The 13,237-nt window shown below is 39.3% G+C and overlaps 1 protein-coding gene across 2 annotated transcripts in view; it reads left to right on the forward strand.

The window, feature by feature from the left end:
• Window positions 1-13,237, forward strand: part of LOC122726766 (SLAM family member 5-like) — a 42,846-nt gene that overhangs the window by 26,400 nt on the left and 3,209 nt on the right. The window contains exons 2-7 of one of the 2 annotated variants that reach the window (XM_043964707.1): window positions 588-935; window positions 2,037-2,306; window positions 3,433-3,498; window positions 8,416-8,511; window positions 12,106-12,194; window positions 12,474-12,545. In XM_043964707.1, the coding sequence (XP_043820642.1) occupies window positions 588-935; window positions 2,037-2,306; window positions 3,433-3,498; window positions 8,416-8,511; window positions 12,106-12,194; window positions 12,474-12,545 (941 nt within the window). The remainder of the gene's footprint in view (window positions 1-587; window positions 936-2,036; window positions 2,307-3,432; window positions 3,499-8,415; window positions 8,512-12,105; window positions 12,195-12,473; window positions 12,546-13,237) is intronic. The other variant, XM_043964708.1, reaches the window with a different exon arrangement.

Genomic DNA, 13,237 nt, shown 5'->3' on the forward strand with positions numbered 1-13,237 from the left:
AGAGAGAGAGAGAGAGAGAGAGAGTGAGAGTAATGGAAGTGGAATCAGGAAGATGTGAATTCAAAGTCCACCTCTGACACTTGACTGATTATCAACCATTCTCTAGGTCTCTAGGATTTATCTATTGAATTATAGTAGACCTATGTCTGAATTGTTAGAAAGACTTTCCACACCAACAAATGTGAACTGTATTTAAGAAACTGATATCACACAAATTTTTATGTAGAAAATCCTTAGAGTCCCCAACACTGAAAGTATTCCTGGAGAAGAGAGGTTAGAAGGTAATTCCACAATAGGGTGTCTTCTCAAGGGATTAAATGAGGTGGGGCTAAGAAGACTAACAGAATCTCAGAGTTGATATAATAAACCTATACCCAAGCAAATTCCCAGTACAACTTCTCCCAAACGTTGTCATTATACATCTATTTTAAGAACTCCAATGATTGGAAACTCATTAGGCTCCCCATTTACTTTTACATTGGCATCTATAGGACTTATCCTAAATCATGGAGTGTTGGTGCTAAGGGAATGCTATGGTTTAGGAATCAACTTTAATTGCTATTACAGCTTCCTTTTTGTTTCTACAGGGTCAAGAGCCTCCAGAGAGAAAAATGATTCAATAATGGTGACAGGGATTCTGGGAGAGTCTGCTATTCTGCCCATAGAAATACCAACTGGAAAGAAACTTGATAACATTAACTGGTTTTCCCATACATCCGTTGCCCTTGTACAACCAGAAGCAACATCAGTCAAGATTATTACAACCCATCAAAATTATAGGGGACGACTGAATGTCCCAAACAACACTTACAACTTAGAGATTAGTCCCCTGAAGATGGAAGATGCTGGAAATTACAAAGCTGACATCAATCTTCAGGACCTTAAAACTGCCACTACCAGCACCAACACCAAGAACTATATCCTGCATGTCTACAGTAAGACTATAGTTGTGGACTCATAGAATATTTGGGCTGAAAGAGACCAAAGAGACCCTCTAGTCCAACCCCTCATTTTTCATCCAAGGAGACTGAGGCCCAGAGAAGTGAGGTGATTTGCCTAAGGTCACATACATGGTGGCAAAACTAGGAAAAGAAATGGGATTTCCTGACTTAGCTCTGTCTTGTTCTACTGGGTTCTTTTCCAAGAATACTAAAGTGTTCCATCAAGTGTTCCCTGGACCATTCAGTGGCTATCAATAAGAGACCTTGGCACCATACTAGAGAGTATGGGGAAAAGAGGGGTAGAAAGGACATGGGTCTTGTCTTCAGGCAGGTCCATCTTTTGCCCTTGCATCTTTCACTATTGGCTCTTTCCCATTTGCCTGTAAATATTTTCATGTCTCCCTAACCTTTAAAAACACCTTTCCTTAACCCTTGTATTTTATCCAGCTACCATACCATTAGTCTCCTACTATCCACTGCTAAACTTCTGAAAAGTGCTGTCTATACCTAATGGCTCTTCTTCCTTACCACTCACCTTCTCAACCCTTTATAACATTGCTTAAATGCTAATGACTCTACTCCAACTGTCCTCTCTAAAGTTTTCAATGACTTTATAAATGCCAGATTCCAAGGCTTTTTTCACTCTTCTTCCTCCTTGAACTCTTTGCAATATATGTTGTTGATCATTTCCATGATCCTAAAATTTCCTCTTCCTGGTACTTTCTCGTCCCTTATAGAAAAAAAAAAAAAACAAGATATTTTGTCAGTTTTCATCTTACTTCCCTAAATATGCTGTTCTCTTCAGTAACTTTCCTTGTTATTCTTTACCTTTCAATATGGGCATTCCCAAGGTTCTGTCCTTGGTCCTCTTTTGTCCCTTTGCTTTTCCCACTTAGCAACCTCATTCATTACCACTTTGGTAAAAAATGATTCCTAAGTCTTTATCTGTTTGCCTTGGATGCAGGTCACTTTAGCAAGAGTGATTCTCAAGACTGACTTCTAAAGAGTTCAAAATTGGAAAAACTAACAAAGTTTATCAAGAAGGTGGTTTCATTATAGTCTCATCCTTATGCTTTGTATTATTCTATCCTATAGGACGACTGGCACCACCAACAATTTCCCAGAGTGCCATAGCCTCTGAGAACAAGACCTGTAACATCACTTTGACATGCTTAGTGGAGGAGGGAGGAGACGATGTGAAGTACCAGTGGACTCCTCTGGGAGAACAAGCTGTTGAGTCCAGTGGAAGATCTATGCTTTTCATCTTCCAAAGACCTGGGGATGTTCCCATAAATTACACCTGCACAGTCACAAACCCTGTCAGCAACAATTCTGAATCCATACTTATTCAACATCCCTGTGAAGGTAATCATCTGTCCCTTCTTTCCAAAAGGTTCAGGAAACATCCTAAGCAGCTTCAGGAAGTAGGCCTCAGAAGGTCTGGTCTTTGAGCAGTTTCAAGATAGAACCCAATGAAGACAGAAATCAAATGCAGTCAAGGTCACAAGTACCTTTCATTTCAATTTAACTCAACAAATTTATTAGGGCCTACTAGGTACTGCCTTATGTACTAAAAAAAGAAGGCATAGTCCTTGACCCTCATGAAACTTGCATTCTAGTAGGGGTTATACTAATACAGATAAGTATAATAATATATGATAAGTACATTGAAGAAGTATAAATCAAAATGCTCCCTAAAGTCTTAGCAGGAAGGTTATTTTTTAAGATGGGTTTAAGAAGACTTCATGGAGGAGGTAGAAATTGAACTATCCTTTAAAGTATGCATGTAAAAGATGAATTTATTAAGAACCAATTTTATTATCATGCTTTAAAGCTTGCAAATTACTTTGCATGTGTTGTTGCATTTAATCCCCACAGTACTAGAAGATAAATACTTAGGAAATTAAGGCTAACAGATTTGAGTAATTAATCAAGAAGCATGTATTAATTGCATACAATATGCAAGGCAGTATGCTAAGCACTTACAAAGAAAAAGAAAAGTTGTTCCTGGCCTCAAGAAGTATATTTTCTTTGAGAGATATAAAACATATGCAAATAAGTAAATAGAGAACTTAAAAGGGTAAATATACGGAGGGGGCATTAACAACTAGGAAAATCAAAGATTATGCAAGGACTCCCATAGGCAATAGCACCCAAGGTGAGCCTTCAAAGAAACTAGAAAATTCAGGTGAAGAGAGAACATATCACAAGCATGGGAGACAATCTATTCAAAGGCACAGAGATGGGAATCTCAAGTTTGGGGAATAGCAAATAGGTCTATTTAGGGCTGAAATATAGCATATATGAAAGGCAATGATATAAGATGTCTAGAAAGGTAAATGAGTTAAATTGTGAAGAACTTTAAATGCCAGACTAAGGATTTTGCATTTTATCCTAGAGAGAATCTACTGAGAGTCACTGAAGGGGGTGAGGGTGGTATGACATGATCAGACCCAGGTTATAGAAATATCACTTTGTTGACTGTGTTTAGGATGGATTGGCGAGGAAAGTGATTGGAAGGAGGGCGACGATTTTAAAAGCTCTTACAAATATTCAGGTAAGAGGTAATAAGATCCTGAATGGAGAGGGTGGCCATTTGAATGCAGAGAAGAAAAAAATGAGATGTTGTGCAGACAAAATATACAAGACTTGTCAAATGATTGGGTGTGGGGGAGTGAGGCAGAAGAATGAGGTAAAGATTCTTCTGAATTTGAGAACCTGAGTGACTAGCAGATTGATGGTACCCTTGAGAAAAATAGAGGTGCCAGATGAGGGGTGGGTTTAGAGATAATAATAACAATTTCTGTTTGGAAAGTGTTGAATTATATCTGCCTGGGGGTAATCCAGGTAATGTTCAGTAGGCAGTTGATGCTATGGGTTTAAAATTTAGGTAAGAGATAAAGACTAGAAAAAGATAAAAATCATCTGCATAAAAATTAGAATTGAATTCATGGGAGTTGAGCATATATAAGGAAAAGATAATGACTAATATGGGAATGTTTTACATAATTGCACACGTACAACCATATCTGATTGCTTACTGCCTCAGAGAGGTGAGGAGGGAATGAGGAATAAAATCTGGAACTCAAAACTATAAATAAAAATGTTTATTATTTTTAAAAATAGTACCTATGTCAAATCTCTAGGATATATCTGTGCTTAGGGGATAGAACATGAATAATGAGGAGTAGTCATACAGAGAAGAAGAAAAACCGGGGAAAAAACAGCAAAATTCAAGTAGGAGAAAGAATCTAGAAAGAAGGAATACTCAACAGTGTTCAGATTGCAAAGAGGTCATGGATAATGAAGACTGAAAAACAGTCCATTTTGTTTAGCAACTAAAAGGTCATTGGTAATCTTGGAGGGAGCAATCTTAGCTGAGTGGTTGAGTCAAAAAACAAAGCTTAGATAGTGAATAACTGGTGAGTAAGTAGAAACAGAGAATGTTTTTTTAGTTGTAAATTGGTGTAAAGATATAGTATAATAGCTAGAGGGGAAGGCAGTGTTGAATGAAGGTTTTATAATTATAGAGAAGAGCTGCATAATTTTATAGGCATCAAGAAAAGAACCAGAGATTAAAAATTAGAAAAAGAGAGAAGTTGATGAAGGGGAAAGCTCCTGGAAGAGATCAGAAGGGAAAAGCTCAGGGACCTAAGTAGTCAGTTTGACCAAGGCAAGGAGCAGGGCCAAGTCGTATTCTAATACTGGGGAAAAAAAGAAGAGAGAATGAGTGGTGGGAGCAGAGAGGTGATGTTGAGGGTATTAAGCTGTAGAGTTAGAAGAAGAAGAAATTCATTATAGATAGCCACTATTTTTTCAGTAAAGTATGAAGCAAAGACCTTTCCTGGGAGTAAACAAGGGAGGACCATTTAGACAGATCTAGGGAAGACAAGGTTTGGAACAACCCTGTGAGAAATTAAATAGAGATTCACTAAGATAAGAGTAAAAGGATTGGTGATCAACAATTAGGGCCCAATAGATCTTAGATAATATAAATTTGTAGTGTACCCAGTCAGCACAGTCCTGTGACTTCTTCAAGCAATATTTAGCAGCACTAGGATTGGGGGGTGGGGTGAAGCTGATGATGGAATCAACCCAGGGTCAAGTTTTGGAAAAAGCTAAGTGGTAAATAAGATAAGGTAGCAAGAGATTAAAGGGTAAAGAAGAGTGTAGGTTTGATGGGATTAATTATATGGTGAAGGTTGTGAAGGGAGGAAAATTTGACCAGAGCAAGAGTGATGGACAGGCAAAATGACAGGAGTCCACAATAAGGATGAGTAGCACTTATAAGATGAATGAAACAGGAGAGATGGAAAGATAAGAGGTTATGACCTGAGAGACGAATTTCAGTACTCTAGAGCATGAAGATGGAGCATCTGTAAGTTATGATGACATCAAGGAATGTGTAGGTGAGATAGAATGAAGGTGCAGATCATAGAAGAAAAGGAAGTCAAGGAATTGGGATGCCCATCTGTTTGAGGTTTTATGAATATGGTGTTGAAGTCTCCAAGTACAAAGGAAGGGAGCTGTTAACTCCTTGAGTGATGATTAAAAAAGACTTAGTGGCTAGTAGATAACAGCAACCAGGATCTGAATACAGTGAAATATCCAGATTGAATGAAGCTGAATGGAGAGATTGCTGAGTCAAGAAAGCAAATAGCAGCTCTGAAGATGGCTCTGAGAAACAAGGGGTATGCAAACTCCTCCCTGTCTCTTTTTCTGTCCCCTTTTGAGAGGAGTACAAACCATAAAGTAGTTCCAGGTTAAAAGAACTTTAAGACTCAGGTTAAAAAGTAGGACTCACTGTGGAAAAATTATACTGATTGTTTATGGACTATCATAATGTTTTCTGCATTTACTTATGGACTCCTGTGAGTCCTTTGTTCTTTCTGCATTTTCTGTGGGGTGAAATTAAATCTACCCTATACCCAATACTGGGGCAGCTAGGTGGTATAGTGGATAAAACACTGGGCCTGGAGCCAGGAAAATCTGAGTTCAAATCTGGCCTCAGACACTTGGTAGCTGCGTGATACTGGGCAAGTTGTTTAGCCTCTATTTCCCCTGTTCCTTGTCTGTAAAATGGGGACCATACTGAAGAAGGAAATGACACACTGCTCCACGATCTTTTCCAAGAAAATCCCATGGATAGAAGTCCATGGGGTTACATAAAGTTGGATGCAACTGAACAAATGAACAACAAATACCAGCTACTATTTGTTACCTTCTGAATTCCTATTTGAACTGGGGACTTTGTTACCCACATTTATGGAAACCTAAATGTGGACTATAGAGATAGGGTACATCACATAGGTACAAAGGATTCCCAGGCAAGTGATCCTTCCTCTATCAATGCAGGTTGGAACCTTCTCTCAAACTTATAGTCTTAGAGAATTGCCTAAAATACTGAAAAACCAAGTGACTTGCACAGGATCACACAGCCAATCAATCAACCATTCAGCAGTTATTAAGCACATGCTATATGCTGGGCACTGTGCTAAGTGCTGGGGATACACAGAAAAAAGGAGGGGAGAATAGTTCCTGACCATAAGGACCTAATATTCTAATGGGGGAGACAACATGTACAAATTACTACAGGTCAGATGTAGTAACTACAGAACTTAAAGCCATTTCTTCATATCTTCACTGGTGACTCTTTACTACACCATACTACTTCTCCAATATGAGAAGCTAAACTCTATTTCGTATCTATATTATATTTTGAGATTCTGCTGAGTAAATGTTGGGTAGGGACATAATTAGTATAAGAGAAACAATGATCATTTTAGGGCAGTACCAACATCAAACTTAGCCTTGTGAGTTCACAGAACATGATAGTGATCATGGGTTACAGTCTGAAATTATTGTGTATGTACATGCTATCTCCCCCAGTAGAATGTATGTTCTTTGCAAAGAGGATGTTTCATCATTTTGTATCCCTAGCACCTGGCCCAGTGCCTGGCATAAAATTAGCATAGTAAGAACTTGATCAAGGCTTCTTGAATTGAATTGAATTGATAATTGCACATATATAGCCTGAATCTGCTTTCCACCTAGGGAGGGAGGAAATGAGAGAGGGATAGAATTTGGAACTCAAAACTTTAAATGAATTTAATTGAATGAAGGACAGCACTGAAGTACTGGAAAGGGTGACCAAGAAAGTAAACATTTCTTGGAGCCAGGTTTCTATAAAGGGAAGGGAAATTTCTACTCCCTGCTGGGCACTGTACTAAGCATCTTACAGATACCTTACTTAATCCTCACAATAACCCTGGAAGGTAGATGATGTTATTATCTACATTTTACAGTTGAGGAAACTGAGGCAAAGAGAAAAAGAAGTGACTGATACTAGTACACAACTAGTATGTATTTGAGGCCAAATTTGAATGCAGGTCTTTCTGACTCTAAGCTCAGTACTCTATTCACTCCACCACCTACATGCCTTGATCAGTGGGGGGGGGGGAGGAGTTTAAGAGGAAGAGGTGTAATATGAAGAGAATTTTATTAACAAAAGAAATTCAAGGGAGCATAACAAAAGGCAAAGCCAAAGTAATAAGGGAAGTCAGGGAAAATATGGTTGAAGTGGTTGGGGACAAAAGAGTGAGAAATGGGGCAGCTAGGTAGTGCAGTGGATAAAGCACTGGCCTTGGATTCAGGAGGACCTGAGTTCAAATCCAGCCTCAGACACGACACTTACGAGCTGTGTGACCCTGGGCAAGTCACTTAAACCTCATTGTCCCACCAAAAAAAAAAAGTGAGAAATGGAGGAAGGACATTTTAGCCTCTTCAACCTTTGACCCTGAAACAGGTATACAGAGAGAAGAAAGCTTAATAGCCAGTAGATTGTCACACTCTTCCTAGCAAGAAATGACATAGACTTGAATATTGTTTGATTTTTCCCACTTTGGGAATAGGTAGACTAGGTCCCAGGGGCCATAGTGGGAGAGGTTTGGCGACTGGTAAAATATGGAGACAGAATTTGATTCTAGGTCCAAATGATTCCAAACAGAGACAGAATAGTTGTCCCATTTGGCTGAAAGTATACTACACAGATATGAGATAAATATTGCAAAGTGGAGAGGTGGGGCAGATTGTAGAGGATCTTGAATGCCAGGTAAAGAAGTTTACATTTTACTTATTAGGTAATAGGGAGCCACTGAAGATTTTTGAACAAGGGAGTGACATAACTAAAATTACAAATAAAGATGAAGAATTTATAATCTAGATTTCCAGGAGAGTGACATCACAGTCTCTACAGGAGATTGCATTCCCAGTCTCCCTAGGGAAGCTCTTTCCTGAACCTTAGAGTAGAACATGACTCTGGCAAAAAAAAACAACAACCCTGGATTCAAGTGAGCCCACTAACTCCCTAGGTCTGTCCAGTGAGGAGTCTAGTTTTTGCTTTGCTTTGTTTTGCTTTGCTGTGCTTTGTTATTCACGAAGTTCCCCTGCCACTTGTACCCTCTTTTCCTTTCAGGAAGGTCAAAGTCCTCTCATCTACTCTGGTTTATATTGCTGCCTTTCCTGGTAATGATTGCTCTTGGGATATGGCTACAACACAAGAGAAAAAAAGGTATGGGTCTGGGGCAGTAGGAAGAAAGATATTCTCTTCTTTCTTGGCTTAGATTTTGATTTCCTTGAGAGGAAGAGTAGAGAGAGGTCCCTAGGGCCCAGGGGAATCATGCCCTCCCATATTTCCCTTTACCTTCCATGGCCTTTCTATTATATTCATCTCATTTTACATGTTCACACACATTACCACTGAGCTGGAAAGAACTTACTAATGTTATGGGAAAAACCTACACTTCCCAACACAATTTAAGGTAAGGGTCAGGAAGAAACTTCATTGCTATTACAAGTCACATCAGGGAAAAATGAGTAGACTGGCATTTCCACCATCAGTCAAGTGGATTCTCTTTACAAGCTATTTCCAACTAAGCTATAGTTAAAAATTAAGTGAAGGAAGTTATGGGATATCACAAACTGTTACTCAGTACAACGTAACTGTGTCATGCAAGGAGAGAGCTAGAGATATGCAGCTCTCAGATATGGGTTTGCAACATCTAGCAACATTCTTATCTCTGCAGGATGCTGGAAATGATAAGATATTATCAAAGTGTTAGCTCACTGGTTTAGATTTATAGGGGAAACCAGTATGTACATATTAGTGTTATATTCTTAGAACACTAACCTTTGGCTTCAATTACTTAAGTGTTGGTAAGCAAGGGGTGGGGTCCTCTCTGGGTATTATGTTGTTTATTTAATAATGTCCAACCCTTCATGACACCATTTGGGTTTTTTCTTGGCAAAGAAACTGGAATAATTTACCATTTTCTTCTCCAGCTCATTTTACAGATAAGGAAGCTGAGGCAAACAGGGTTAAGTGACTAGGCCAGGGTCACATAGCTGGTAAATGTATAAGGCCAGGTTTGAACTCAGAAAGATGAGTCTTCATGAATCCAGGCCCAGCACACTACCCACTGTGCCACCTAGCTGTCCACAGGCACTGTGGTAAGTGCTGGGATACAAATAGGAAAAAGAAAAACAGTCCTTGCCCTTAGGAAGCATATAATCTAATGGGGAAAGACAATATATGAAAGGAAGCTGAAAAGGAGAGAGGGTCCAGGAGCCAGGTAAAGTGACATGATGAGGCGCAAGATGATATTCATGGGCTCAAAAACAAGGAGAGTAGCTGATGGGAAATGAAGTTAGCTGGAAAATTCTAAGCCTTCTCTAAAAAGGGAGGCTTTGGAAATCATTTATTCCTCTGCCCCACCCTGTCCCCCAGCTCTCTAATCAGAGAGAAGAGACAAATGAGGCTTCCAAGGAAGCATTAAGTATGGAAGCTGTGTCAATCTCCATGATGATGACATTTCAGATGATGAGTTTGTTTGGACATAGACTAGGCTAGATGGCTTCGGAGGTCCCTTCCAACTCCAACATTCTGATTCTCTGCAACACTGATCTAGTTAAGTGGGCAACTTGGCGATGCAGTAGTTAGAGCAGGGCTTCTTAAACTTTTTCCACTCACAACTCCTATTCTCCAGAGAAATTTTTATGCAGATTTATGGAGAAAGGACAAATTTAGGAAGAAAGAAGATATAGAGAGCATTACAGAATGTAAAACAGAAAATTTAGACTATATAAAATTTAAAAGCTTTCAAACAAACAAAACCAATGCAACCAAAATTATAAGGAAAGCAGAAAACTGGGAAAGAAGTTTTGCAACAAATATCTCTGACAAAGGCCTCATTTCTCAACTCTATAGACACCCAAGTCAAATTCATAAAAATACAAGTCATTCCCCAATGGTCAAAGGATATGGGGCAGCTAGGTGGCACAGTGGATAGAGCACTGACCCTGGAGTCAAGAGGACCTGAGTTCAAACCTGGCCTCAGACACTTGATACTTACTAACTGTGTGACTCTGGGCAAGTCACTTAACCCCAATTGCCTCACCAAAAAAAAAAACAAACAAACAACAACAACCAAAAAAGGGATATGAACAGGCAGTTCAGACAAAGAAATCAAAGCTATCTATAGTCATATGAAAAAGTACTCTAAATCACTATTGAGCAGAGAAATGCAAATTAAACCAATTCTGAGGTACCACTTCATACCTATCAGAATAGCTTATATGACAAAAAAGGGAAATTTGTATATTAAAGGGGATGTGGAAAACTTGGACACTAATTGACTGTTGATGGAGTTGTAACTGATCCAACCATTCTGGAGAGCAATTTGGAACTATGCCCAAAGGGCTATAGAACTGTGCATACTCTTTGATCCAGCCATACCATTGCTAGGTTTGTATCCCAAAGACATCCCAAAAAAGAGAAACAACCTATTTGTACAAAAATATTTCTAGTAGCTCTTTTTGTGGTGGCTGAGAATTGAACGTCAAAGGGATGTCCATCAATTGGAGAATGGCTAAATAAGCTATGGAATATGTAATGGAAAATTATTATGCTATAAGATATGACATGCAGGGTGATTTCAGAAAAACCTGGAAAGACTTATATGAACTGATGTATAGTAAAATGAACAGAACCAGGAGAATGTTGTACATGGTAACAGCAATATTGTTCAGTGAAGAACTGTGAATGACTTAGCTCTTCTCAGCAATGCAATAATCTAAGACAATCCTATAGAACTAATGATGAAGCACACTATCCACCCCCAGAGAAAAAAAATGATAAAGATTGAATACAGACTGAAGCCTTGCTATTTTCCACTTTCTTTCCTTCTTTCATTTTTTCCTTTTATTTGAATCTTCTTATATAAAATGATTAATATTGTAATGTTTCACATAATTCCACATGTATAATCTATATCTGATTGCTTACCACTTCAGGGAGAGGGGAGGCGATGGAGGGAGGGATAGAATACATAACTCAAAACTTTAAACAAAAATGTTGATTTAAAAAAACACACTAAATGGGGTCACAGAGAGTCAGACATGAGTAATTGACAAAACAACAAGAAAAAAGACTCACAAAACTCAGAGTAGTATCATGTACTATATTGGAAAGATTTCTAGACTTGGATTCAGAAATCCTAGGTTTAAATCACAGCTTTGGCATTTAATAACTGACCATAAGCAAGTTAGTTTACCTTGTTAGGCCTGTTTTTTCATCTCTAAAATGTGGACATCAATATACTGCATAGCTCATAAGATTACTAGTAATAAAGTGCTAAGTATTATTTTATTAACTATATGTGTTATTAATTTAATCACTGGGAGGGACTGCTGGATAACTGTCTGACTTTATAGGTGATAAAGGTCAGAAAATGATAGTCCCACATTCATCCCAATGATTCTGTGCTTCTCCCAACACGAGAGGTTACTCTGGGGTATCCATTAAGATCTCTATAGCTCCCAGAGCTCTCTCCCTCCATCCCTATGCTTCATCTCTTTTGAGAGTGTCAGGGTTCCTCTGTTAGTCTGTGGATGTGGGAAATGGTTTAACCCAATTAGACTGCTGGCTCAGTATGTTGAGACTAAGGGCTGGCTCACTGGGAAACTCAACCTTCTTCCTTTGAGAAATCACCTTCCTTTACTAGGCATCCATTCCCTCACCTATAAAAAGTGAGGACACAGTGGACTATCTCTAAGGTTCCTACCGGTCTCTAACATGCCATGATTCTGTGAATTTGGTATATTGTAGATGCTGATTCATCCTCCACTTCTCAGGTCCCAACTAAGGACCCTTTTCCACATGTAGATAACCGAGTCTATGATGAAATCATGCCCAAGGTAAGCTTAGCTTGATCTCTCTCCACTGGGGACCAAGATGAGGAGGATGTGAGGTGGTTTTGACCATGGATTGGCTCTTTTCTATGGTTTAAAAAAATACTGCCCTTCCCTTTCTCCAATCCTTGCCCTGCACTGAGACAATGCATTGGGTAGAACTGAGCCTTGATCTGAGGTCTGGATAGATGGCTACCTGGGAAGGGAAAAGGAAAGATAAAGGAAAAATATGGACTTGTATTACAGGCTAGCCTAATGACTGTGACTTGTGATAATCTTTTACAGGCAACTGTCCCCAATCCTCAGAAGGAAGAATCCCCAAATACAATTTATTACACAGTGCAGAAACCCACAAAGGTAAGTATCTTTCCAGTTAGAGTTCATTTGGGGTTTCTTGCCTCCTCTCAGGTTGACCCAGAGAGTTCTAATATCCTTCTGTCTGGGGTCTCCCATCATACAAAAGGAATGTAGCTGATTCCACCTGGGTCTTCTTTCTGTGTGTCCCCAGGGGCAACTCCAGTTAAGTCCCCATAGGTCGGATCTTGAATGAAACTGACTTCCTCCTTGCTCTAAAAGCTGCTCCAGTAGCCTTTGACAAGAAACCCTCTAAACACATACAACCCCACAAACTCACACACTCACACCCACACCCCCCTATACATCCACACTTGAGATTCTGTTCCCTACTGTCACATGTGGTAGAATCCTCCCTATTCAATAAACACCAGTGGCTCAATATAAAATCCACTGGTTTTAGGGGCACCTAGGTGGCGCAGTGGATAGAGCACTGGCCCTGCATTCAGGAGGACCTGAGTTCAAATCTGACCTCAGGCACTTGACACTTATTAGCTGTGTGACCCTGGGCAAGTCACTTAACCCCAATTGCCTCACCAAAAACAAACAAACAAAAAAGTCCTCTGGCTTTTAAATGTAGAAATATTTTTGCTAACTGGCCTAATTTGGGGGGACTAATCTGACTGGGGTACTTAATCTGGGGACTTTTGACTAACTGGCTATCTGACTGTTATTAATTTAATATGGGCCGTTTA

This window comes from Dromiciops gliroides, chromosome 4 (assembly GCF_019393635.1).
Source record: "Dromiciops gliroides isolate mDroGli1 chromosome 4, mDroGli1.pri, whole genome shotgun sequence".
In the NCBI taxonomy this organism is placed as follows: domain Eukaryota; kingdom Metazoa; phylum Chordata; class Mammalia; order Microbiotheria; family Microbiotheriidae; genus Dromiciops; species Dromiciops gliroides.